The following is a 26,410-nucleotide window of genomic DNA, read 5'->3' on the forward strand; positions in this document are numbered from 1 at the left end:
GAAGCTCAGACGCAAGTATCCAAACTTCATACCCGAAAAAGATCTTCGTCAAGTTTCTTAAAAGCTCAGACAAGGCCGAATAATGACAACGATTCCTCTAAGTGTTGAAGCTCGCCCAAGTTACTCTAGAATACCCAAAAAGCTCAGACACGCCAAAGACGAGCTCCACACTTCCAAACTACATATCGCCGGACTTCAGTATGCTCGGCCGAGCATCTAAGAGCCGCCTCATTAAAGGTCGGTACCAAAGTATCTAAAAAGATCTTGAAAGCCTAGAGCTACTTCCTTGACCCGAAAACGGCTCCAGGAAGTGGGGGAGTGTATTGGGGGAAAAAATGGCACCCCCTTTTATATTAGACACATGTCATGCATGTTAATGCATGGCAAGCATACCGATAAGTGGCAAACATGCTAATATATGGCATGGACAGGGACACATGGCTTATACACCAAAACATGATGTAAGAACTCTGAGCCTATAAAAGGCACCCTCTTGCTCGATGGTAAAACACACTCTTCCTCCCCCCATAAGCATGTTTATCTCTATTAGTCTTGCTTCGATATCTGTGATATCAATACCTAACTTGAGCGTCGGAGGGTGCCCCCGAGTCCCCACTCCGGGGCTCTTCTAACGTTGTTTTCTATGAGCACAGGTACCCATGAATAGGAACTCTACCAACCTAAGCTGCTGGTTTTGCCAATAACGCTCGCCCGACGCCCAGATCCGGATTTCGGCATCATCAAGAAGCTTTATGGGAGAGAAATTGTAGGAAGTTAAGAGGCTTTTTAGGATGTTAATTGGATTGCTTTTTGGGTTTAAGGAAAGTTTTTAGGAAGTGTTATGGGTTGCCTTTTGCATTAGGGATTGGTATAGAGTTTTAAGGAAAGTTTTTAGGAGGTATTATGGGTGCGTTTGGATAGCCAGAATCGGAATCAGGAATCGGTATCTGAAACCGTTTTAGGCGATTCCACTGTTTGGTTTCCATTTACCTAATGGAATGAGAAACGACGCACAACTCCGGGCGGAAAAAGGAGGGGAATATGGAGCGCGATTTGATACCCGCCTAGAGGGGGTGGTATTCTGATTCCAGAGGGGTGGTATTCTGATTCCAGAATCGGAGAAAAAAACACGGTCATTATTTCCTCGATTTTGCTCGATTATTACTTCCAAAATTAGGTACTCCATCCACTCAAGCTTCCAAAATAAAGCCCTCAGATCTTCCTCTCCCCTTTCGTTGTTGGCTTCCCCTGCAAATCAAACCTCGTATGCCTCTCTCTCTCTCTCTCTCTCTCTCTCTCTCCCTCCACCACTATGTTTCTGGGTGTTTAAAACCCATAAATGGGATTCTTTCTCTCTCTGACTAATTCCAGTTGAAACCCATATTTGGGTCTCTCTCTCTCTCTCTCTCTCTGGTGCTTTAGGTGTTTGGCAACCAAAATTTTTTTTCCGGAGAGAGAGGGTAGGGTGGGTGAGAGAAGGAATAGTTCTTTAATAGATTTCCCCTCAATTAGTGGGGCTACTGATATTGCACGGACACTGTTTGATAGAACTCCCCAAAGAAATGTTGTATGCTAGCTCTATGATTTCTGGTTTCTTTCACCGTGGTCAATTCAAACAGGCATTGAATTTGTTTAGAATTTCAAATTGTGGGTTTGGATCGAATCAATCATGGTTAGCCACTGTGGCAACATTATGTTGGTATTATAGTTTTCCGACATAATAATTTAGACTATTTAGTTGGATGATACTTTTTAATAGGTTTTGTTATTTCTTCTGTAGTGTTTATCAGACATTGCTTGTTTAACGCTATCTTAGCAAAGCTATTGCTATGGTGTGTGTAGCTTAGTAATATATATGATTTGATAAGAGAAGCAAAAAAAAATTATTTATTAGGATTATTTCAAAATTTCATTGAAAATTTGTTTCCATTCAAATGTTGTTCTAGACGCTACCAAATGCTGGAATCGAAATAACAATTGATTCCATTGTGGAATTCAAATGCTTATCCAAACCTTAGAATTGGAATTGCTATTCCGTTTACAAAGGGAATTGGAATGGGATTAGAATGCGATATCAATACCGATTCTTGATTCCGAGAATCCAAACGCACCCTATGGGTTGAAAAGTATGGCAATGTCTAATAGGAAATTTGCATTCATAAGTTTTAAATAAGGTAGGGTCACCCAAATTTTTCCACTTTACATGAGTATAGTTTCTTAAACGCCCTGTGCATCGCAAGGGTCTGCAACTAGTGTAATTTGATGCATTAATCTGATGTCTAACTTACCATATGCGTTGATCTGATTCATCAAGCCTCATTAACGGCTCGATCAGGTTAATATAAGCAGTTGATTATATAATCCGGACGAAGAATAAGTGTGTCGTCTAATGATGTTCTACTAAGAGTTGAGTTTTTATACGGTGTAAGCCCCTATAGACCAGTATTTTTCAAAAAGTACCGTACGGCTTACACCATATAATGATCCAAACCGTCCATTTGATGGGCCCATAAGCCATTTCCAAAGGATGATCCAAACCCTCCGATCTATAGCCGTTTTCAAATGATGATCCAAACCGTCGGATCATCGGCTTTTGGGGAACAACCGTTTAAGGTTGTGGCACTTCAAATGGACGGTTTGGATCATCTTATGGTGTAGGCCGAACAGTACTTTTCGAAAAATACTCAGACGGCTTACACATAAAATCTCGAGTTTGAGAGAGTGGGGAGAGAGGCGAGTTTTTGAAACAAATATTTAGGGCTTCTTGTTTTTGAGAAGAAATTTCTAGGGTTTCTCGTGGACACTTTTCATATAGAAACTGGAAGAGCAGAGACATGTTGATCGATCCACTTTGGTAATCGTCTCTCACTCTATTAGGGTTTTGATTTTTGCTTTCTACTTAAACTGGACAAAAAAAATAGAGAGATAAGTGGTGGTTTGAGTGATGATTTGGTTATGGCCATACTTTCCCGATTACCTGCAAAGCATATGGTGAGATGCAAGTCTCTCTCCAAATCATTTCACATCTTGATTTCAGATTACATCTCTAAAAAAAAACCAACCCTAACCATGTCCATCATCCTCTGTGACGCCATAGATTTCATGGTATATTGCTGGTTCTGCATCATCACCAGGGACAAAAGAAGAAAAAAAAGAGAAAGAAGGTGTTGTTAGTAACTTTAATAATGTTCTGTTGCATTGGCCTCCCTATGGGTTTCGAGATTACCAAAATGGTTTGTTTCTTTACTTCCATTCAACTAAAAAAATCTACTACGTTTGTAACCCCTTTACCAATAAATGGTTCGCTTTGCCCCCTTTCCCACCCTTTAAACATCATTATGTCCCACGCTTACAACCTGAATGTCATCCTTATTCCGTGTTAGCCTTTGATCCTAACATCTCCCCTCACTATAAAGTCATTCGTTTCTTGCGAAGGAAAACCTCAAAAAAATCTTGCTCTTTATTTGGGTTTGTGATTTTCTCTTCGGAAACAGGCAATTGGCTTCAGCCTAAGTTGTTCGAACAACCATGTGCTTCTTATGACCCCAACTACCCCACCTACTATTTTAGAATCGTTTTTCTTCATGGAGTTGTGCATTTGCTATCATCAAATCATATAGTTGGATTTGATGTAGAGGAAGAGAGCTTTCGGGAGATACAGTTGCCAGAGGGCACAAACAAATCCTTCCAAAGATATCTAGGTGTGTCGGGAGGATTTCTCCATTTTTGCTCACAATCCAACTACCAGTTGAGAATTTGGGTATTGAAGAACTATCATAATTCTGCTAGAGAATGGATCCTAAAGCAGAGAATCAGCATAGGAAGCTTCACAGGAAGTGACAATCCTTATTACAATGGCCATGAACTCCAACTAGTGGCTTTTCATCCGGATTCCGATATTGTTTTCCTTCAGATATCATCTAAATTGTATTCCTATGATCTCAACAGCATGTCTTTAGAGGAGCTTTACATTTATAATTGGGGAATGACTGGTCCACTTTATTTCCTCAATTTCTTCCCTTTCTCCCCTTGCTTATACGATGCCTTGCCTTCCGAGCTGCCATTCAGATGGAAATAACAATCAGTACAAGGTAAATTTTGGATATGAATAGCCTAGCTGCCTCCTTGTGCAATTTACTCCTTTTCTTTATAGTGTGGATGCAAGAGAGAAACAACTTATATCTTCTTATGACTTTCCCATTTATTTATTCTGCCTTAGAGCATTTTTTGTTCTTATTTTATGTCACTCTCTGTCAGCAGTTGTTTGTCATTGTTAACTTTTTTTTGCTGAGATTTTAAAGTTACAAACATACGAAGCTTAATTAAGAATGCCTTGGTTTGTATATACTATTGATATGCTGCTTAATTGATATATATCATTATGCCAAAATGTTTCTCCTATCTGGTCTTATGGTGAACTCTTCAGAAGGAAACCTTGAATGTTTTGTTCTGAAGAATTTTATCTGTTTTGTATTTTCGATTGATCACATTGTATTGTCTAGCTTTTTTTCCAGGTAGAGTAGGAGAAAAAGATATTGGTAAGATGTTGATAAAATATCTGTGACCTTTCGACAAGAATTCAGGAGAACTGTGAGGAGAATATTTCTGTTCTTGATATGAAAGAGTTAACATACCGTGACATGGCTATGGACATAACTATCTGGGAAACAAATAGTATTGTGATGGGTGATGTTGGATTGTGTCTATCCTGCCAATAACCAAGTTGTTGAAATCTTGAAATACACATGTGCAAGCCTGCACGTTGACACTCACATTCATTTTTTCTTTCTTTCTTTTTTTTAATGGCCCAATCACAACCACATTGGAAAAAAGCTTACAATATGCTGTCTACCTACCCAATAGTAATTTTTTTTTATTAATACCTACCCAATTGTAAGTTACAAGAAGAAAACTAAAATAATTGTAATTTGTAATTGGTCTTCGATGGGCTCATGCCCACAGCTTGAAGCTCCTAATTGTGGAAGGCAACTCCGCAAATATAGTAAGTTGGGCATCAAACAAATATAAGGGTCCCTGGAGGCTTCAAGGACTAATTGCGGAAATCCTATATCTAATGACACTCTTGGAGCCCAGGATTTAGCATCGGAGGCGGTCTGCAAATGATGCAGAGGACTCCCTAGCTATGGAGGGTGTTCTTCGGGATTCTGTTCTAGTTGTGTCCCTCACCAATCTCTCTGTTTGAAACTCTTGTATACAGTTCTCTCATATTTTTGGGCATGGGGACTTGGGGAGTATGCCCCTCGACCATCATATTATGTAATTCGGACTTCTGGTCCCCTATTTATTCCATGCCATGAATACAAGTCACTTTTCAAAAAAAAAAAAAAAGAAAGAAAGAGGGAGAGGGGGCTGTTGACTGTGATCTCAAGTGTGGGGTGAGTGAGAAAAGATGAGGAAAGACGTGGGAGGAAAATTAAGAGGAGATAGAGAAAGTAAAGAAAGGAAAGAAAGAGGGGATGGATTGTTGTCGGCAGCACAGAGCCAAGAGAGGGACATTGAAAAGAGGAAGAAGAATAGGAGAGAGAGATGGGAGGCATCAAACGCAACGGGGGGAGGGCTCTTTTATTATAATTTTCAGTTAGGGTTAAGGGTTGTTATGAGGGTTTATATAGAGAGGTTGAGGGACTTGGTGGTGGGCCAAACGGGAAGCCAATGAGACTGTAAGCGAGGGTTTAGGGGTTTAGGTAGTGGGCCATGGTAGAAGGCCAATACGATAAAGTTGAAGATCTCAGCAGTTCATTAAGGGATTGAAGATCAGTATTGAGTCTATTGAGTCATAGACTGACAATATTAAAAATGCAACTAAAACTAAAATAACTCTCTCTCTCTCTCTCTCTATATATATATATATATAGAGAGAGAGAGAGAGAGAGAGAGAGAGAGAGAGAGAGAGAGAGAGAGAGAGATATATATATATATATATATATATATATATATATATATAGAGAGAGAGAGAGAGAGAGAGAGAGAGAGAGATATATATATATATATATATATATATATATATATATATATATATATATATAGAGAGAGAGAGAGAGAGAGAGAGAGATTTATTTTAGTTTTAGTTGCATTTTTAATATGGTATATATGTGGGAAAAGTCTCTCTCTCTCTCTCTCTCTATATATATATATATATATATATATATATATATATATATATATATAGAGGAAAAGGATTGTACGCTCGAGCGTACCAAGCTTATGGTACGCTCGAGTGCCCAATCACATGGGTCCCACATTTTTTGTGGTGATCCAAAGCATTCATTTGCAAGGCCCTATCATAGATAGGGTGTGTACGAAAAATCAGCTCTATTGAATCATCCTAACCCCTCCAAAAGTGGAGGGCAAAAATGGGCAGATTTGTGGAGAAACAGTGTCTGTCCATTTTGACCTGCACAAATGGATGGGTTAGGATGATCCTATGGAGCTGATTTTTGGTACACATCCCATCTATGTAAGGGCCTTTCAAATGAATGCTTTGGATCATCCTAACAAAGTGGGCCCACATGTGATTGGGCACTCGAGCGTACAATTTTTTTCCTCATATATATAATAAGGCATGTCCATAATAGCTATGGACTCCCTAGCTATGGAGGGTGTTCTTCGGGATTCTGTTCTAGTTGTGTCCCTCAGCAATCTCTCTGTTTGAAACTCTTGTATACAGTTTTCTCATATTTTTGGGCATGGGGACTTGGGGAGTATGCTCCTCGACCATCATATTATGTAATTCGAACTTCTGGTCCCCTATTTATTCCATGCTATGAATACAAGTCACTTTTAAAAAAAAAAAAAGAAGGAAAGAGGGAGGGGGCTGTCGACTGTGATCTCAAGTGTTGGGTGAGTGAGAAAAGATGAGGAAAGACATGGGAGGAAAATTAAGAGGAGATAGAGAAAGTAAAGAAAGGAAAGAAAGAGGGGATGGATTGTTGTTGGCAGCACAGAGCCAAGAGAGGGACATTGAAAAGAGGAAGAAGAATAGGAGGGAGAGATGGGAGGCATCAAACGCAACTGGGGGAGGGCTCTTTTATGACAATTTTCAGTTAGGGTTAAGGGTTGTTATGAGGGTTTTATAGAGAGGTTGAGGGACTTGGTGGTGGGCCATACGGGAAGCCAATGAGACTGTAAGGGAGGGTTTAGGGGTTTAGGTAGTGGGCCATGGTAGAAGGCCAATACGATAAAGTTGAAGATCTCAGCAGTTCATTAAGGGATTGAAGATCGGTATTGAGTCATAGATTGACAATATTAAAAATGCAACTAAAACGAAAATAACTCTCTCTCTCTCTCTATATATATATATAGAGAGAGAGAATATATATCCCATTCCACCGCTAATATATATATGTATTAGCGGTGGGCCCTCTTCATCTATTTTTGGGCCTGTGGGCCGTTGTGGAGTATGGGGTGTTTTGGAATCCCCTGAGTGTACCCATTATTGTCTAATCAATTACTCTCTAAGAGTGGAATGGGATGCCCTTATTCTGTTACTTGTCCTTCGTTCTCGCCTGAGGTAAAGTCTATAAGATCAAAGACCTTATCTAAAGGTTGTAGCATGGAGCTTGAAGATCTTTCTACAGATTTGGCGGAGGTGGTTAGGCATCTAGATTTTGAATATTTTTTCGTTTTAACGTGTGCTCTGGGTCCAGGGCTGTGGTGGTCAGAGAATGTATCGACCCATGGGTTTTTAAGCAAGTAGGGGTGGTCTCTTTGAATATCGAAAGTATTTTCTTAGACAAATCAGTGGAGAAATTCTGCCCTTCGGAAGTGGTAAATAATTTTAAGGGACTTGTGGTGCGGTATAATAATAAATCAGAGGCTAGGGAGCTAGGAAGGATCGAGGGCTGTCCTAAGCCAAAGTTGGGGCTAAGCTACTGCAGAAAGAAGAGATCTTGTCGAGAGACAGGAATAATTTTATCTGCAAATCTGGAAAAGGTTACAGACGGTGTCATGCATGTTTCTCCAAAGCAGCCTTTGAAGCCCATTCTCGAGATAGACGAAATTCCAATGGGGATACTCTTGGAGATTCTTCATTTGTGGGGGTTTTTGGGGGTGAAGTAGCAAGTAGCCCTGAAAAAATGGATGTGGAATCAGATAGTGTCCCCTATGACATTCAAATGCAGCCTCTGAAGGCTCTTTCGGAGTTAGTAGAAGGACTATCTGGGGATGAAGTCGGGGAGGCCGTTATTATGGAGGACATTGATAGTTTGGTGTCTCATACTCTAGGAGTTAGCAAGATTCTGGGATTGGTTTACGCTGGGTCGGAGGAGGATTCATATCTAAAATTAAATGCGCTGAGTTAATGGATTCAAAGGAATAAGAGTCTTTGCGCAAGGGTTCTATCGAGCCTTCTAGGAGGAAGCTCAGGGAACTTTAGAAGCTGAAGATGGACATTAACTTTGGTAAAGATTTGGAAGGGGACGAGGTTTCTAGCGTTATACAAAAAAGAAAACCTAGCGGGAGGAAGGGGAAGCCGTCTGCCAAGTTAGATTTATAATGAAGATTGTATCTTGGAATGTCAATGGCCTGAACCATCAGGACAAAAGAATTCAGGAGCTGGTTAAGAAGATTAAGCGGGATCTTATCTGCTTGCAAGAAACCAAAATGGAGTCGGTTAATAGGGGAGATCTTAGAGGGTTGGGGGTTCGGGTTGAGTGGGAGTTTTCCTTTGGAGGATCTAATGGTGCCTCAGGTGGTATTCTAGTAGCTTGGAATGAGAACGTTTGGAAAAAACAGGAGGAATGGATAGGAAAATATTCTCTGTCAATTGCTTTGAAAAAAGAGGCAGATAATTCGATGTGGTTGTTCTCCGGAGTTTATGGGTCGGTGTTTTGGGAGGAACTGGAGAAGGTCATAGATGTTTGTTCTCTGCCGTGGTGCATTGGAGGTGATTTTAATGAGATTATGAAAGTAGGGGAAAGATCAGGTTGTGTAAGAACCAATTCTCAGATCAAAGCCTCTGCTGATTTTGTGGCAAAGTGAGCTAATCGATCTTCTTTTAGCTGGTGCTTCCTTCACGCGGTCCAGAGGTCCTAGTCGCAGTCGTTTGGATAGATTTCTTATGTGCTCAGGGTGGCTGAATTTAGTTTCTGACAGCTCTCAGAAAGCATTGGTGCACTCGGTCTCGGATCACTGTCCCCTCCTTCTCGACCCTCATCTTGAGCCGTGGGGTCCTCCCCCTTTTAGATTTGAGTTGGCTTGGCTTAGTTTCCCCCAAATGGAGGATAGATTGGGGAGTTGGTGGTCTTCATGCCGTTTTGAGGGCCCGGCAGACTATGAAGCACGGGTACGCGTACGGGGTGCGGGCAAGGTTTTAAATCTCGGTTTCGGTTTCGGTATGAAATTTCGGACGAAATCTTGTAAAAATTTCGGAAATTTTCGAAACGTTTCACCGAAATTTCCGAAACGTTTCACCAAAATTTCACCGAAATTTTACCGAAACGAAACGTTTCTGCGAAGTTTGGTACTTTTCCGACTCACTGTGAATTTCGTTTCGTTTTCCACCGAAACCGAAATATTTCGGCCGAAACGAAACGTTTCGGCCGAAATTTAAAACCATGGGTGCGGGTACGACACGACACGGGTACGTGGGTACGTGATTTGCCAAAAAAACCGGGTGCAGGTACGTTCGGGTACGCCGAATATAATAATATATTTTAATATTTTATTATATATTTATAAAAATTAAAAATAAATAAATTGTAGAGCAATTAAATAACAATAACATCACCAAAATGGAAAATTCTAATATTACTCTTCATTCCATAAGTGATTAAGTTCCATATTTCATAACATGAGGCATCAATACATCATTCATTAGAAAAAAAAGTCTGTCACCAGTGTGTTGATCAGTGTGTTGACAGTGCCTGACAAGATGAATAATTTTTAGAGACCAAATTATGAGATTTTTTTTACCGGACTTTTGGGATTAATAATGTTTGGACACGATAGATTTTATGAATTTTTAAAATTTGAAAAATACCCCACCGTTTGGAAGTTAAGAAAGTTAAAATTTTGACCCGACCGTTTTTCTTTGAATTTTGTACTAGAACTGGAGAGTTGACTTTTTTCCTTTTAGATTTGGGTGTTGAAACTATTTTAATAAATCCAAAAAAGGGGTATTCCGTTATTTACATGTAAATCTTAAGTAAATGGACAATAAACTTAAATGGTTTACATGTAAATACAGAGTACAGAAAAGTAGAAAAAAGTACAGGAGAGGAAAGAGAAGCAGCAGGAAGAGGCAGGACGTGTCGGGTAAGCGTGGTGCGCACCCGACACGCACCCAACCACCAAAACTAGTTTTTTTTTTATAAAAAAAATGGGGTACGCACCCCGGACGTACCCGGGGCGTACCCGGACTTACCCGCACCCCATACGTGTTGGGTGCGGGTGCGGGAGCCCCGGGAGAGTACCCGTGCTTCCTAGCCGACGGATGTGGTGATTGGGAAAAAACTCAGAATTGTTAAAATAAAGTTAAAAGAATGGTCTAAGGAGCAGAATCAACAGTAGAAAGTTTTGGTTGGAAAATAGGTTAAAAGAATTACTAGCTTTGGAGGAGTGTGGTTTAAGTTCTGAGGAAGATTGGCAGGAGTTAGGGAAAGTTAAGCAGGAACACAAAGGGCTATTGCTGCAGGATGAAATATCTTGGAGGCAAAAATCAAGGGTCAAATGGTTGTTGGAGGGTGATAAGAATACTGCTTATTTTCACGCGATGGCTACTGCTCGAAGGAGGTCGAATAGAATTGATTCTATTTTAGTAAATGGTGCTGTAATTAGCTCTAAAGAAGAGGTATCTTCAGCCATAGTAGACTTTTATTCTGCCCTGTATGCTTCAGAAGGAGTTCTTCGCCCCATTCCTGAAGAAGTGGAGTTTAACAGTTTGAATCTGGAGGTTAGCTCAAATCTGGAACAACCTTTTGCAGAAGAGGACGTTGAAAGAGGTCTTTTTTCGATGCCTTAAGATAAAGCTCCTGGTCCCGACGGTTTTTGCCTAGCCTTCTTCCAAGCTTGCTGGCCGGTTGTGAAATGTGATATTCTAAGATTCATTACAGAATTCTATGAAGGGTTGACCCTTGACCGAGGTACATGGGCTACTTTTATAACTTTAATACCCAAGATCAAAGGTGCTACTAAGGTGACTGACTTTCGTCCAATAAGCTTGTACAAGTTATTGACTAAGGTGTTAGCTGATAGAATTAAAGTGGTCTTACCACATATTATCTCGGATAGTCAGAGTGAGTTTGTCAGTAAGAGGCAAATTTTGGATTGTTCTTTAATTGTGAATGAAGTTATCGAATCTTATTCGAAAAGTGGAGCCGGAGGTGTGCTATGTAAGTTAGACATGGAGAAAGCTTATGATAGAGTGGATTGGGATTGCTTAGATTTTTTGCTTGGTAGAATGGGTTTTGGAAATCGCTTGAGAGGTTGAATGAGAAAGTGTATTTCTTCTGCGTGGTTCTCCATCTTGGTAAATGGTTCTCCAAAAGGGTTTTTCAAGTCTTCTCGGGGGTTAAGGCAAGGGGATCCCCTTTCACCTTTTCTTTTTGTCATCATTGCGGAAACTCTTAGTAGGTTGATGAGTAAAGGTTGTTGCTTGGGTCTGCTTGAAGGTTTTGTTATTGGATGTGATAGAGTGGAAGTTTCTCTTCTGCAATTTGCTGACGACACCATTCTTTTCTGTGCCCCTGATAGGAAGATGATATTAAATTTGAAGGCTACTCTAAGATGCTATGAATTGGTTACTGGTCTAAGATCAAATTTTAGGAAATCTAGCTTGTTTGCTATTAATCTTCCCCCTATTGAAGCTGATGAGTTTGCTAAGGTGATGGGGTGTAGGCTGGACTCCCTGCCTTCCTTGTATTTAGGGCTTCCATTGCGAGTGGAAAAACCTGGAAAAGAGCTCTGGACTCCTATAGTGGAAATGATAGAAAGAAGGTTGGAAACTTGGAAGAGGAATCTTGTCTCTAAGGGTGGGAGACTCATCTTGGTCAAAGCAGTGTTAGCTAATATTCCAGTGTATTATTTATCTTTGTTCAATTGTCCGGTTAGTGTAGTGTTGAGAATAGAACAGATTCAAAGAAGATTTCTTTGGGGAGGTGCTGATATTAAGGGTGGTATACCCTTAGTGAAGTGGGAAAAGAAAGTTGAGAGAGTTCAACTGTGCATTGTTGGGAAAGTGGCTCTGGCGTTTTGGTATGGAACATTCTTCTTTGTGGGTAAAGGTGATTGGTAGCAAATATGGCTTCTTAAATGGGAATTGGTGCTCGGATGATTCATACAGTAAGAAAGGGGGGACTATTTGGCGAAACATTTTGAGGTTCAAGCACATATTTGAGGAGGGTATTCAGTTTAAAGTTTACAAAGGGGATCGTATAAAGTTTTGGGTGGATGCTTGGTGCTCTGAGGAACCCTTGAAGACTCTTTATCCTGATTTGTTCTCGGCGGCTTTGAATAAGGATGTGTTGGTGTGTGATTGTTTTGAGAGGGTGGACACCAGGGTGGTTCGGAAGCCTAGCTTCAGAAGGAATTTTTTTGACAGGGAGTTAAATTCCATTTTGCGGTTACTTCTTTAGATTGAGAATTGCTATATAAAACGAAGTGGGGTGGATAAAAGAATTTGGATCTGGGACTCATCAGGCTTCTTTTCTTTGAAGTCATTTTACTCTAGGTTGGTGCATGCTTCAGGCTCCCCTCTTGCAGCTGACGTTTGGAATTTCCTTGGGCCTCCATCAGTTTCCTTTTTTGGTTGGGCAGTCTGCTGAGGGAGGATTCAGACCATTGAATTTCTTAGAAGAAGGGGAATGTGGTTGATCGATTATTGTTCGCTTTGTATGGAAGATGGTGAATCTATTGATCATCTGGTTATTCATTGCAAGGTTGCAAGGGAGATTTGGGGCCTCATTTTGGATAGGTTTGGTATCATTTTGGATCTTCCCAAACTCTATACCAGAACTAGTGTTGAGTTGGGATTTTGTGCCTTGGAAGAAGAAAAGGGAGATTGCTCTGGAAGCTGTGTTTGATAGCTTTGTGGTGGGTTATTTGGAAAGAAAGAAATTCGAGAGTTTTTAATGGAGTGGCTAAGTCAACTTATTGGTTATTTATGAAAATTATTGCTTTGGTGATTTTTTGGGCGAAGAGTCTTCCTCAGTTTCAATTTGTTTCAGCTTTTGATCTGTGGGAAGGTTGGAGAACTGTGTGTTGGGAAGGGGTGAGGAGAGAGAAGATAGTTCAAAGATGGGAGGCTCCTCCTGAAGGGTTCTTGAAAATAAATTTTGACGGGTCTAGTTTGGGTAATCCGGGTCCGGCAGGTATTGGTGACCTTGCTAGGAATTCTGCAGGGGTGTGTCTTGTGCTTTTGCTGGCCCAATTGGTAGAAGCGACTCATCTGAAGCGGAAGTTAAAGCGGCTTTTCAAGGAATAAAACGTTTGAGTAGGGATATGTCCGATAATGTGACTGTGGAAGGTGATTCTTCCAACGTCATCAGTTGGCTATCTGGGAAGATTACACCTCCGTGGCGCTTTCTTAGCTTCTTTGAGAAAATCGGTAATCTTGTTTCTGGGTCATCCATAGTGTTTAAATTTGTTAGAAGATCAGCCAATGGTGAAGCTGATTCCCTTACGAGAGCGGGTGTTCATAAAGAGGGTTTGGAATGGTTTGATCACCTCCCCCCGTGAAATGTTTTTTTACTCTTTTTTGATGTAATTTTTCTTTTCTTTGTATTTTCGTGGACCATCTCGGTTCCATTCTTTCAATATATTGCCATTTCAAAAAAAAAAAAAAAAAAAAAAAAAAAAAAATATATATATATATATATATATATAGAGAGAGAGAGAGAGAGAGAGAGAGAGATAGAGAGAGAGAGATATTTATTTTAGTTTTGGTTGCATTTTTAATATGGTATATATGTGGGAAAAGTCTATATATATATATATATATATATATATATATATATATATATATAAAATAAGGCATGTCCATAATATAATCACAAATGAAATAAGGACTGTATGTTGGGTCAGTTTGCTCCATGTCGGAAGAACTCTACTTCGTTGAGTAGAGTCTGCAATATGCAAATGACACTTATTTTTGTGCTAACTCTATGACACAAACTGCAATTTGGGGTGTGTCCTTTGGTGGTTTGGATAGGCATCAGACCTTACGGTTAATTGTCATAGAAGCTTAATAGTGGGTATCAATATGAGAGGCACTAGGTTGATGGATCTTGTGGTGTGGTGTCGATTGGCTTCACATCTCTTGTCTTGGCCTCCCTCTTGGACTGGGTGGGCCATTCAAGGCTCTTTGGGACTTGGTAATTGAATGGATGGAAAATAAACTTTGACATTGGTAGAAAAGCTTCCTATCCTTTTTAGGGAGAACTCTTAGTAAGGCCGCTTTGGCAAATTTATTGGTCTACTTCATTTCACTTTTCAAGATCCCGAGTGTGGTGACCATGGAGATGGAGATGCTTCCTATGGAAAGGTAAGGCAATGGGAAAAAATGATGTATCTGAAAAAGTGAAGGACCATTTGTCGTCTAGATTTGAAAGTCGCCTAAGGATTGGGCATATTTTCCTAAGAAACAAAGTTCTTCTAGGCAAATGGATTTGGAGATGGGGGGTGGTCGGGCGAGCACAATGCTCTTGGAGAAATATCATTATAGGGAAATATGGGGATGGTTGGGGTGGGTGAGCATAAGAGAGCTGGGAAGAGGTAGACGCTTGGGTGCATGGCAGTCAGTGTGTAGTGTCGAAGATGTTTTTTTTTCTTTTATTATGTTTAGGCGTGGGAACAGGGGAGCATATTAGATTTTGGGAAAATTTGTGGTTGGGTCATTCTTTTCTATGCAATGTGTACCCTATATGTTGTCTGTATAGGGTAATGTATGAGAAAGATTGTCGGGTTGTCAACTGTTAAAAGCGAGTAGTGGGGAGAGTGGTGTGGAGTTGGGTTTGTAGATGTAAAGGATGAGAAAATCAAGGACTTGAAACATTTGAGGGAAGGTTAGAGAGTGTTTTTATGTCTACTTTAATTTTGGATAGGACAATTTGGGTCCTGGATCCAAACAGGTTCTTCTCGTACAGTTCGTTTCTATTGTTTGGTTAGATATCCCAGTGTGTTTCAAGTGGTCCAAGGTGTGGAATGCGGGTGCTCCACTGCTCCCCCAAATATCCAAAGCTTTTGATGGGCAATGGCCGATGGTAATATCTATATCATTAACTTTTTGAGGAGGAAGCTATGGTATATGATCAATCTATGCATCTTATTTGAGAAGGCCAAGTAGACTTGGAAGTATATTTTCATTCGGTGTGACATGACTCCCACGGTTTGGGTCCGTATCCTTAGATTTTTTTGGAATTGTTAGTAGAGAAGAGAGATGAGAGAATTAGTGTGTTGGGGAAGACTCCCCCTCATTTATGTATTTATATAAAGTAGAGAAGAGTACAGTGACAACTATGCCCTTAGGCATTTACACACACAATTTCTACTTCTAACACTCCCCCTCAAACTGGAATGTAGATATTGTACATTCTCAGCTTGTTACAAATGTCATTTAACTTGGATTTACTCAAGGATTTAGTAAAGATATCAGCTAACTGGTCCACAGGTCGAGTGAAGGAAACATGTATCTCGCCCTATGGATTCTCTGGCGAATGAAATGACAATCAACCTCTATATGTTTGGTTCGTTGATGGAAAGACATGATGGTTGCTATGTGAATCGCAGCCTAATTATTACAATATAGCTGAGCTAGAGAAGATGTAGAGTGTTGAACGTACTAAGGGTATTATGGTCATAATATGTTTATTATTATCATTAATATATCGAATGGGGGGAGAGAATGCTTTAAAACGCATTCTAGACTCTCACGTCATTCTCTTCCTCTCACTCCTCTCTGTCTCTCTTTATCTCTCTGTCTCTCTCTCTGTCTCTGCACCATGTAGTTATCTAACATGGTATCAGAGCTTCAAGGTTGAAGATCGGACCACCCATCCTTGAAGAAACCTAAAACCTAGAACTTCTAAAACCCTAACCCTTAAGATGCGACGAGACGAGATGAACACAATCCCTTCTCTTTCAACTCTAACTGTAAACACAACCCTAAAACCTATTCCTAAACCACTTGCACCCCCTATTCACACCCAAAACCTAACCCTAATCCACTCACGTCCCCTTCCCTCCACCCTAAACTCTAACTCTACCTTGTTTCTTCCCATCACATCAGTCAAACCTAACCCTATCTTTTCAAATCAGTCCCTAACTCTTCGTTCTTCTCAAATCAGTCCATAAATCCTACTCTCTTCATGGTTTAAACTTGTTTCTTCTCCATATTTTATTCTATTGTTGGTTCTGGGAAGTTTGTTGGTGATTCTGCTCTCTTTCTTCTGTGTTGGGGTATTTTTTTTGGTCACTTTATTGGTCCCAGAACATTGTCTTTGTGCCTGCGACCGTGATTTGTTAACAGATTTAGTTGTATGTTGGTGTTGGTGATTGTGGTGTTGGTTGTGGATTTTTACTGTTGGCGACTTTATTGGTGATTCCCTATGGTAGATTTATTGGTGCTTGTTGGTTGCTGGTTAGGGTGATTGGTTGTTAGTGATGCTCGGTGGTTGTTGTCGGTGGTGGATTGGTTGACGATTGTTGATAGTGGTGTTGGTTCCTTGTGAATGTTGGGTGGTTATGATTATTGTTCGTGATTGCTGATGATTGTGGATTTATTGTTAATTGTTGGTGGTATTGGTTGGTTGGTTGTTGGCTGCTGAGTGTGGATGATTATTGGTGTTTGTTGGATTATTGACTATTGTTGGTTGATGGTTAGTGTTCCTTATTATTATTGATTGTGCTTGGTGGTGGAGCTGTTGTTATTTGTGGACGAATTGTTGGTGCTTGTTTACTTGATCCTTGTTAATTATTGGTTATTTGGATTGTCGTAATTGGTGCTTATTATGGCTTCTTCAAAAGATTCCTCATCGCAGCCTAAGGCTGTTGAAGCCACTTTTCCCTCTTCATCCCATTCATCTAGTGCTCATTATACTTATGTGGAAGCTCATCTTCAGATGAACTCCATACGACTTGATGGGAAGAATTACCCTCCTTGGAAGAGGGCGGTGCGTACTTACCTTCTTGATCGGGGCCGTGCTTTTGGTCGATTTGGCCGTGGCCGTGATAGTGGTGGTCGTGGTCGTGATGGTGGTGTTGGACATGGCCTTGGTCGTGATTCAGGAGGAGTCCGGGATGGTGGTGGCCGTGGACGTGGGCCCCATTTTTGCACTCATTGTTGTATGGATGGACATATTGTTGATTATTGCTATGATTTACACCCTGAATTTTGTCCCTACAGAACTCCATCTGTGACGCCTGATACTTTGGTTGTCCCTCGTGCTGAATATGAGGAATTTCTCCGTACCCGGGACAAAGGAAAGCAGCCTACTGCCACATTTGCGCATCAAGGTAGCCCCTATGTTCTCTCTGGTAGTTCTTCTGGTCCGTGGCTCATTGATTTAGGTGCCTCACAACATATGACTGGTAACCCTAACATTCTCTCTTCTTTCCACTCTGTTCCGTCTATGGGTCCTCATACTGTTACCTTGGCTGATGGGACTACATCCCCTGTTTCTGGCATGGGTGTAGTCTCCATCTCGACGGGTCTTCACTTGTCTTCCGTTCTATATGTTCCGTCTTTACCTGTTAATTTATTATATGTTCGTCAATTAACGCAGTCTCTTAACTGTTCTGTTTCCTTCTTTTCTTCTCATTGTGTTTTTCTGGACATGAAGACTGGGACGAGGATTGGCTTGGGCCGTGAGATTGATGGCCTTTACTACCTTGATGAGGCTAGTGCTGGTGTTGCTCTTCGTACTTTGGTGGATGCCTATCAGTGACATTCTCATTTGGGCCATCCACCTGTGGATATGCTTATGAAGTCTGTTTGTTTCAAATCTAATTCCATCTTTTCATTGCGAGTCCTGTCAGTTGGGAAAACACCATCGTGTGTCATTCCCTTATCGAGTTAGTAGTCAAGTGTCTCGTCCATTTGAACTTATACATTCTGATATTTGGGGTCCAGCTAGAACTACTTCGTTAAATAGACATAAATATTTTATCATATTTGTTGATGATTATTCGAGGGCCACATGGTTGTTTTTACTTAAAGATAGATCTCAAGTGTTTCATGCATTTCGTAATTTTTATTTTAAGGTGGAAATCAATTTAAATGTACGATTAATTGTTTGCGTACTGACAATGCCAAGGAATATTTTTCTGTGGATAACAGCTTTCATGATTTTCTTTCCTCTCGTGGTATCATTCATCAGTCGTCATGTGCACACACATCATGGTGTCGCTGAAAGGAAAATTCGTTATTGGCTGGATATGATTCGTATGATTATGTTTCAGATGAAGGTTCCTAAGATTCACTAGGGAGATGCAGCTCTCACGGCATGCTTCCTAAGTAATCGTCTACCTTCTTCAATTTTATCTGGTCAAACGCCATTTTCTGTCTTGTATCCTCTTGGAGATCCGTTTCCTTTAGTGCCACGTGTCTTTGGATGTACGTGTTTTGTTCATAATTTGTCTCAAGGTATTGACAAGTTAGACCCTCGGGCAGAGAAATGCATTTTCTTGGGTTATTCTCGAACCCAAAAAGGTTATAAATGTTATAGCCCTCGCCTTCGAAAGACATGTTTCTGCGGATGTCACATTCTTTGAGGACCAACCTTATTTGTCTGGCTCAGGTCCTCAGTTACATGTTGACATCCTTAGCCTTCCCGTTCCTTTAGTGATGGGTCATTCTCTCCCAGGTCATATGGGTGCTCCAGACATTGCCACAAGTTCTCCTGTGGACCCTAAGGATTCTGTGGATTCTTTGCCAGGTCCTGTGGATTCTGAACTGAAAACTTTTACTTGGGGACCTCGCCAGGTCGTTCTTTCGACGACTGAAGCACCATCTCAGCCCACTGATCTTCTCCATAGTCGGATTGTCAACCTTCAGGTATTTGTTCTCCTACTCATGATTCACCTATGGCATCCCAGACTAGATCACGTACTGTGGGTCATCCTATTTCCAATTTTGTTACCATCTTTTCGGTCTTTTGTCTCTAGCATGTCTTCAGTTACTTTGCCTAAGTCAGTTACAGATGCTCTCAATCATCCTGGATGGAAGGCTGCTATGGATGCTGAGATGGTTGCACTTCACTCCAACAAAACGTGGCAGTTGGTTTCTCTTCCTTCTGGTGCCCAACCTGTTGGCTGTCGTTGGGTCTTTGCCATCAAGTACCTACCAGATGGGTCTATTGAATGTCTCAAAGCCCGCCTTTTTGCTAAGGGGTACAATCAGACATTTGGCGTTGACTATCAGGAGACTTTCTCACCGGTGGCCAAAATTATGTCCGTACGAGTACTGATTTCTTTAGCTGTTAATCGTGGTTGGCCTCTGTACCAGCTTGATGTTAAGAATGCCTTCCTTCATGGTGATCTTTCAGAGGAAGTTTATATGGAGCAACCTCTTGGGCATCTTGCTCAGGGGGAGATGTGCTCTTCTGTATGCCGCCTTCAGAAGGCAATTTATGGTCTGAAGCAATCGCCTAGGGCTTGGTTTGGACGATTTAGTGCTGTCGTTTTGCGCTTTGGGTTGAAGCAGTGTGCTGTTGATCATTCCGTGTTCAGTCACAAATCTGATTCTGGATAGATTCTCCTGATAGTGTATGTTGATGACATTGTAATTACAGGAGATGATAAGTCTGGCATCCAAAATCTAAAGTCCTTTCTTCAAGGAGAGTTTTCCACTAAAGACTTGGGCCAGCTCAGATATTTCCTTGGTATTGAGGTAGCACAGTCTCGTCATGGACTAGTTTTGTCACAAAGAAAGTATGTGTTGGACATCTTAGAGGAGACATGCTCAATGTGGGTGAAACCTCCGACTACCCCTATGGATCCAAATGTTAAACTTCTTCCTGATCAAAGAGAGTTGCTGAATGATTCAGGTCGATATAGAAGACTGGTTGGGAAACTAATCTATTTGACTGTCACCCGTCCGGACATCTCATTTGCAGTTGGTATGGTTAGTTGTTTTATGAGTGCTCCACGTACTTCCCACTGGATTGCTGTCATTCAGATTGTCAAATATTTAAAGGGTACTCCAGGTAAAGGTCTATGCTTCAGAAAGTATGGACATGAAAAAAGGTAGAAGGTTTTAGTGATGGGTAGGATCTCCTATTGACAGGAGATCAACTATGGGATATTGCACGTTTGTAGGAGGTTATTAGGTGTCTTGGAGAAGTAAAAATCAAGATGTTGTGTCCAAGTCAAGTGCACAGTCTGAGTATAGAGCTATGTCATATACAAGTGGGGAGCTAATATGGCTTCGTTCTTAGCAGAGATTGGTTTTTCATCTACATCTCCAGCACGGTTGTATTGTGACAATAGAGCTGCAATCTAGGAAGCACGGTTACTCTCCTGGGGCTCCTGTACCCGTACCTGACACGTATGGGATGCGGGTACGCCCCAGGTACGTTCCCCAATTTGTTTTAAAAAAAACCCCAATTTTGGTTGCCGGGTGCATTTAGGGTGCGCACCCACGCGTACCCGACACCTCCTGCTTCTCTTATCTGGTTTAAATCCTTCCTGTGCTTCTTATCTGGTTTAAATCCTTCCTGTGCTTCTTCTCTCTCCTCTCTTGTACTTTCCGTGTTCTCTCTCCTCTCCTGTACTTAGTTTTACATGTAAACCATTTAAGTAAATGTCTATTTGGATGTAAATAACAGAATACCCCCCATTTGGATTTATTAAAAATAGTTTCAAGACCCAAATCTAGAAGGAAAAAAAGTCAACTCTCCTGTTCTAGTACAAAATCCGAAGAAAAAGGGTCGGGTCAAAATTTTAACTTTCTTAACTTCCAAACTGCGGGGTATTTTTCAAAATTTAAAAATTCATAAAATCTATCATGTCCAAACATTATTAAATCCCAAAAGTCTGGTATAAAAAATCTCATAATTTGATCTCTAAAAATTATTCATATTGTCAGGCACTGGTCAACACACTGGGAACATGCTTTTTTTTCTAATGAGTGATGTATTGATGCCTCATGCTATAAAATATGGAACTTAATCACTTATGAAATGAAAAGTAATATTAGAATTTTCCATTTTGGTGATGTTATTGTTATTTGATTGCTCTCCAATTAATTTTTTTAAATTTTTATAAATATATAATAAAATATTAAAATATATTATTATATTCGGCGTACCCGAACGTACCCACACCCGAGTTTTTTTGGAAAATCACGTACCCGTGTCGTGTCGTACCCGCACCCCGTACCTGTGCTTCATAGGCTGCAATTCATATTGCAACAAATCCAGTCTTCCATACGGACCAAACATGTTGAAGTTGATTGTCACTTCATTCGTCATCGAATTCAGAGTGGCGAGATCAGTGGCTAGATCTGCACAACGTTTACACGATCTGCAGATCAACTTGTAGATATGTTTACCAAGCCATTGGGTAGTGCAAAACTGCAAGATTCTTGTAATAAGCTTGGAATGTATTATATATACCTTCCAGGTTGAGGGGGAGTGTTGAACGTACTACGGGTATTATTGTCATAATATGTTAATTGTTATCATTAATATATCGAATGGGGGAGAGAATGCTTTAAAACGCATTCTAGACTCTCACGCCATTCTCTTCCTCTCATGCCTCTCTGTCTCTCTTTATCTCTGTCTCTCTGTCTCTCTTTTTTTGCACCATGTAGTTATCTAACAGAGAGAAACCAATCTCTGACATGAGATAACGCAACTAAAGAAGCTCTCCACTCATATGCGACATAGCTCGGTACTCTGCTTCGACACTAGACTTTGAAACAATGTCTTGTTTCATACTTTTCCATGACAGTAGATTGCCACTACCAAAAGTGCAATAGCCAGTGGTGGATCTCCTATCTGCTGGAGATCTTGCCTAATCTCCGTCACAAAATCCTTCCACCCTGATATGCCCATGCCTTTTGAATAGCAGGCCTTTCCCTGGTGCTCCTTTCAAATAGCGGAGAATCTGAACAACTGCTGCCTAATGAGAGGTCATGGAGCACTCATAAACTGGCTGACTACCCCAACTACATATGAGATATCTGGGTGAGTAACAGTGAGGTAAATGAGTTTCCCAACTAGACGACGGTGTACCGTCCAGGCTCATCCATCAAATCTCCCTCTTCTGGAAGCAACTTTGTATTTGGATCCATGGGAACACCAGCAGGCTTCGTCCCCACAAATCCACTCTCCTTTAATAGATCTAGCACATACTTTCGCTGAGAAAGGGAGAGACTACTGCCAGAATAAGCTACCTCAATCCCTAGAAAATACTGTAGGCGCCCAAGGTCCTTTGTGGAAAATTCTTCTTGCAGGAAGGACTTCAGTCTCTGTATGCCAAAATAATTTCATCCACATAGACTATAAGAAGGATCTATCTAGCATCAGAGTGACTACTAAACACGGAGTGATCGACTGCGCATTTCCTCATACCAAACCGCATGATAGCATCACTAAATCGCCCAAACCATGCCCTAGGAGACTGTTTGAGCCCATACAAAGACTTGTGTAGCCTGCATACTGAGGAAGACATCTCCCCCTGAGCAACATATCTAGGAGGTTGCTCCATGTAAACCTCCTCAGTCAAGTGACCATGAAGGAATGCTTTTTTGACATCAAGCTGATAGAGAGGCCAACCTTGGTTGACAGCAAGAGAGATAAAGACCTAAACGGAAGGAATTTTGGCAACCGGTGAGAAAGTCTCCATGTAATCAATGCCGAAGGTCTGTGTGTAACCTTTGGCGACAAGCCGCGCCTTAAGGTGCTCAACGGTACTGTCTGGTAAATGTTTGATGGTAAACACCCATCTACTGGCAACTGCCTGGGCCCCAGAAAGAAGGGGAACTAAATGCCAAGTATGATTGGAGCGAAGGGCAGCCATCTCAGCTTCCATAGCAGCCCGCCAACTCGAATGAGCAAGGGCCTTGGGAACTGACCTGGGTAAAGAAACAAAAGACAAAGAAGAAACAAAACTACGAAACATAGGAGTGAGATGATCGTAGGAAACCACAAAAGAGATAAGGTGAGTGGTCGTACGAGACCGGGTAGGTGATGCAATCGGAGAATCAACTAACCACTAGAAGAAGGTAAGAGAGGTACCTGAGAAGAGGAGGCCGGGATCTCCGGCTGCGAGGGCGCCATCTCGAGTGTCAGAGGATAAACATCGTCTCTCGGACGTCGCTGATAGGTCTGTCTAACCGGATGAGGAGGAATCAATGAAGGAGACTCAACAGGATCAGGAAGGACAGGAACAAGTAGAGGAAGGGGAATGGGAGGATTAGAAAGAAGAGGGTCACTGGCAAGAGAAGTTGTAAAAAAAGTAGACTCAAAGAAGGTGACATCGGTCGAGATGAATAATTGTCGCAGCCGAGGGCTATAGCATCTATAGCCCTTTGGGTACAAGAGTAGCCCAGAAATACACACCTCTCGGCCTAGGGGTCCAACTTATCAAGGCCGGGAGGATAAGAAGGTGCTGAACTCAGTAGAAAAATACTCATGTGCATTTTCAGTGCGAAAACATTTAAGGGTGCACTGATATCGCATAGTAATCTCAGCATAAAAATTATGAAATGCATGAAAAACACGAGAGCGGTCTTTTAAGAAAAATAACCAAGTCACACGAGAGAAATCATCCACAAATATGATAAAATATCTGTATCCAAAAAGAGACATAGTACTCGAGAGACCCCATACATCAGAATGTATTAAATCAAAAGGATGCGAGACTCGACTAAGGACCCAAGAGGGGAAAGGCACACAATAGTGTTTCCTAAGTTGACAAGATTCGCAATCAAAAGGCTGGATAGGAGAGGACACAGTAGATGTCTGCCGAAGCTTCTGGAGAGGGGGGTGGCCTAGAAGGGAGGCAAGGGAGGTTGTCGGGCTTTTTTTTTGTGGGGGGGCGGAGGAGAAGAAGAGGAGGGGGGGATAGGGTTAGGGTTGGATTTTAGTTTTAGGGTTTTGAGGTAAATGGGGAGGAAGAAAGGGGAAGAACAATGGTGGTTCCTAGGCATCCATGCCTTAGGGCTTTGATACCATGTCAAACTTCCAGTAACTCCAAAAGCTTAAGCTGTTGAGAAGGCGTTATTTATTCTTTTGTACTTTAACACTCCCCTCACATATGGCCCCTCTTGCTTTGGGTTGGCCCACACAGGGCACATGTGGCCCCACTTTTGGGTTGACCATTGCATTTGGATTCTTTACATCAAGGAGGTTTGAACTCGGGACCTTTGCTCTGATACCTTGTCAGTAGAGAAGAGAGATGAGAGAATTAGTGAGTTGGGGAGGACTCCCCCTCACTTATGTATTTATATAAAGTAGAGAGGAGTACAATGACAACTGTGCCATTAGGCACTTACACACACAATATCTACTTCTAACAGGAATCTTATGGAATTTTTTTTGAATGATATGAATCTTTTGGAAATTATGTGTACACTAACATTGACCAGGTTAGGGAAATTATAAATAGCTGTCCCCAACACCAGCACTTGTCCCATACACATCATATGGTGCCGAACTGCCGACGAATCTGAAAACCTCCTTGCTAAAAGGGGGGATGTATCTAGGCCTTCGCTGTTTTGGGGACAACTTCTGCCCCTGCTCGAAGTTTTGGAGTTCTATTTCTGTTCTTAATGGAGTTCTGTTACCATTTTAAAAAAAAAGAAAAAAAGGATACGCTAACATATGCTTCCATATTCATGTACATAATGCACTTCTTGATCTTAGAAATGATATGTTGTAATGCAGGAATTCAGTTCTTCATGGGAGATCCGTGCCACTCCGTTCTTTTTCCTCAAAGATGGGCAACAGGTGGATAAGCTCGTTAGTGCCAACAAACCTGAGCTAGAGAAGAAGGTAATCACATTTACTGACTCAAATACCAAATGCCCTGGTTGACCTTTCAGTCGTGGCACCCATGTGGTGGTCTCTTTGATTTGTAATGTGTGTTGTTTTGTATTAATTGATCATGCATTCTTGATGTGATGTATTGGTTAATCATTTTATCAATCTGTGTTTAATGGTAAATGAAGCTCTCTCTCTCTCTCTCTCTCTCTCTCTCTCTCTCTCTCTCTCTCTCTCTATATATATATATATATATATATATATATATATATATATATATATATATATATATATATATATATATACAAAAATACTAAAAAATATTTGATATTGCGTAGTTAAATTTTTGATGTAAAAGGTTTATTGATGGACTTTACCGTTTTGATAAAATATTTATGCCATGATCTAAAGGAATTCCTATGAACCCCATCCCCTTAAATACTTGCAGAGATGTTGCTGGAAACTCAGGTGCTTTCAATTGTTATCAGAGTTCGCTTCCTCCACCTATTTGCTGATTCCAAGTTTATGTCTCCCGTCCCTCAATCGAACACCTACCCCTTCTAATCAAGCGGTGCACATGCCGCACCATGAATTAAGGCAAGGCCTGTAATCTCCTTTCCTCCAAGTGAACCCTCTTCATCTAGGGGTGTCCTCTCCACATTGAGAACTTGTCACATATATAATCACTTGTTCTGTCAGGTGAACCAAGATAAGACTGTATAGCAACTTGTTCTTGGGTACTTTGTATTTGCCAGAGCAGCGAGGGTGAAGCCATTGATTCCTGAAATGGAGGTAAATAAAGACATATCAAGCATATCACATGTCGTTCTTGTGACTATAACATAAACCCATTTATTGTCTCATATCAACTTAAATTGCTATTTCCCTTGAACTGCAAATCTCACTTCAGCTGCTAAGAAGATTGAAATAGTGGTCACCGGCTTATGTAACGGAAAAACCAATATGAGTAAATGAAATTTCAAGAACGATCCTGCATGGAACCACTTGCATTTAGGCCTTGTTTGGGTTTCAAGAAAAAAATATCCAATGGAATTTTTTTTCTTTCCACAGTTTAGAAGGAAATGACATGAACGTGGTTAAATTAGAAGGATATTATCATAAATTGAAATGTCAAAATTGATTAGAGTTGGTTCAAGTTATCTTTTTTCTTGTGTAAATAAGAGAGGAAAGACTTGGTGGTTAGGAACATAACAGAGAACATGACCTTCGAGAGGAGAGAATGGAAGAAAATGATCCATGTAGATGAACCCAACTAATATCAGAATTAGACTTAGTCAATTTGAGCCAGGTAGAATCTTTCACCCTTTTCATGAAAATTTTCTATAGGCTTAATTAGCCTACCACAGCTAGTTTAGGACAAAGGCTTAGTTTAGTTGAGTTGAGTTGAGTTGAGATTGTACGGCATACACCATAGAATGATCCAAACCGTCTATTTGATGGGCCAAAGT

The 26,410-nt window shown here is 40.9% G+C and overlaps 1 protein-coding gene across 2 annotated transcripts; it reads left to right on the plus strand.

The window, feature by feature from the left end:
• The first annotated feature begins 2,541 nt into the window (after window positions 1-2,541).
• Window positions 2,542-26,026, plus strand: LOC143880311 (uncharacterized). 2 transcript variants are annotated; one of them, XM_077383185.1, is made up of 5 exons: window positions 2,542-2,854; window positions 17,360-17,469; window positions 24,846-24,953; window positions 25,390-25,538; window positions 25,641-26,026. In XM_077383185.1, the coding sequence occupies exons 2-5, from the start codon at window positions 17,407-17,409 to the stop codon at window positions 25,642-25,644; spliced, it is 324 nt and encodes a 107-aa protein (XP_077239300.1). In that variant the 5' UTR covers window positions 2,542-2,854; window positions 17,360-17,406; the 3' UTR covers window positions 25,645-26,026. The 2 variants fall into 2 exon arrangements, with proteins under 2 accessions (XP_077239300.1, XP_077239301.1); XM_077383186.1 differs by lacking the exon at window positions 17,360-17,469 and having other exon boundaries at window positions 2,640-4,091; window positions 25,390-25,967.
• The last annotated feature ends 384 nt before the right edge of the window (window positions 26,027-26,410 follow it).

This window comes from Tasmannia lanceolata, unplaced genomic scaffold (genome assembly GCF_043159265.1).
Source record: "Tasmannia lanceolata isolate RefF3 unplaced genomic scaffold, GAP_Taslan_0.1 ptg000006l, whole genome shotgun sequence".
NCBI classification, from domain to species: Eukaryota; Viridiplantae; Streptophyta; class Magnoliopsida; order Canellales; family Winteraceae; genus Tasmannia; species Tasmannia lanceolata.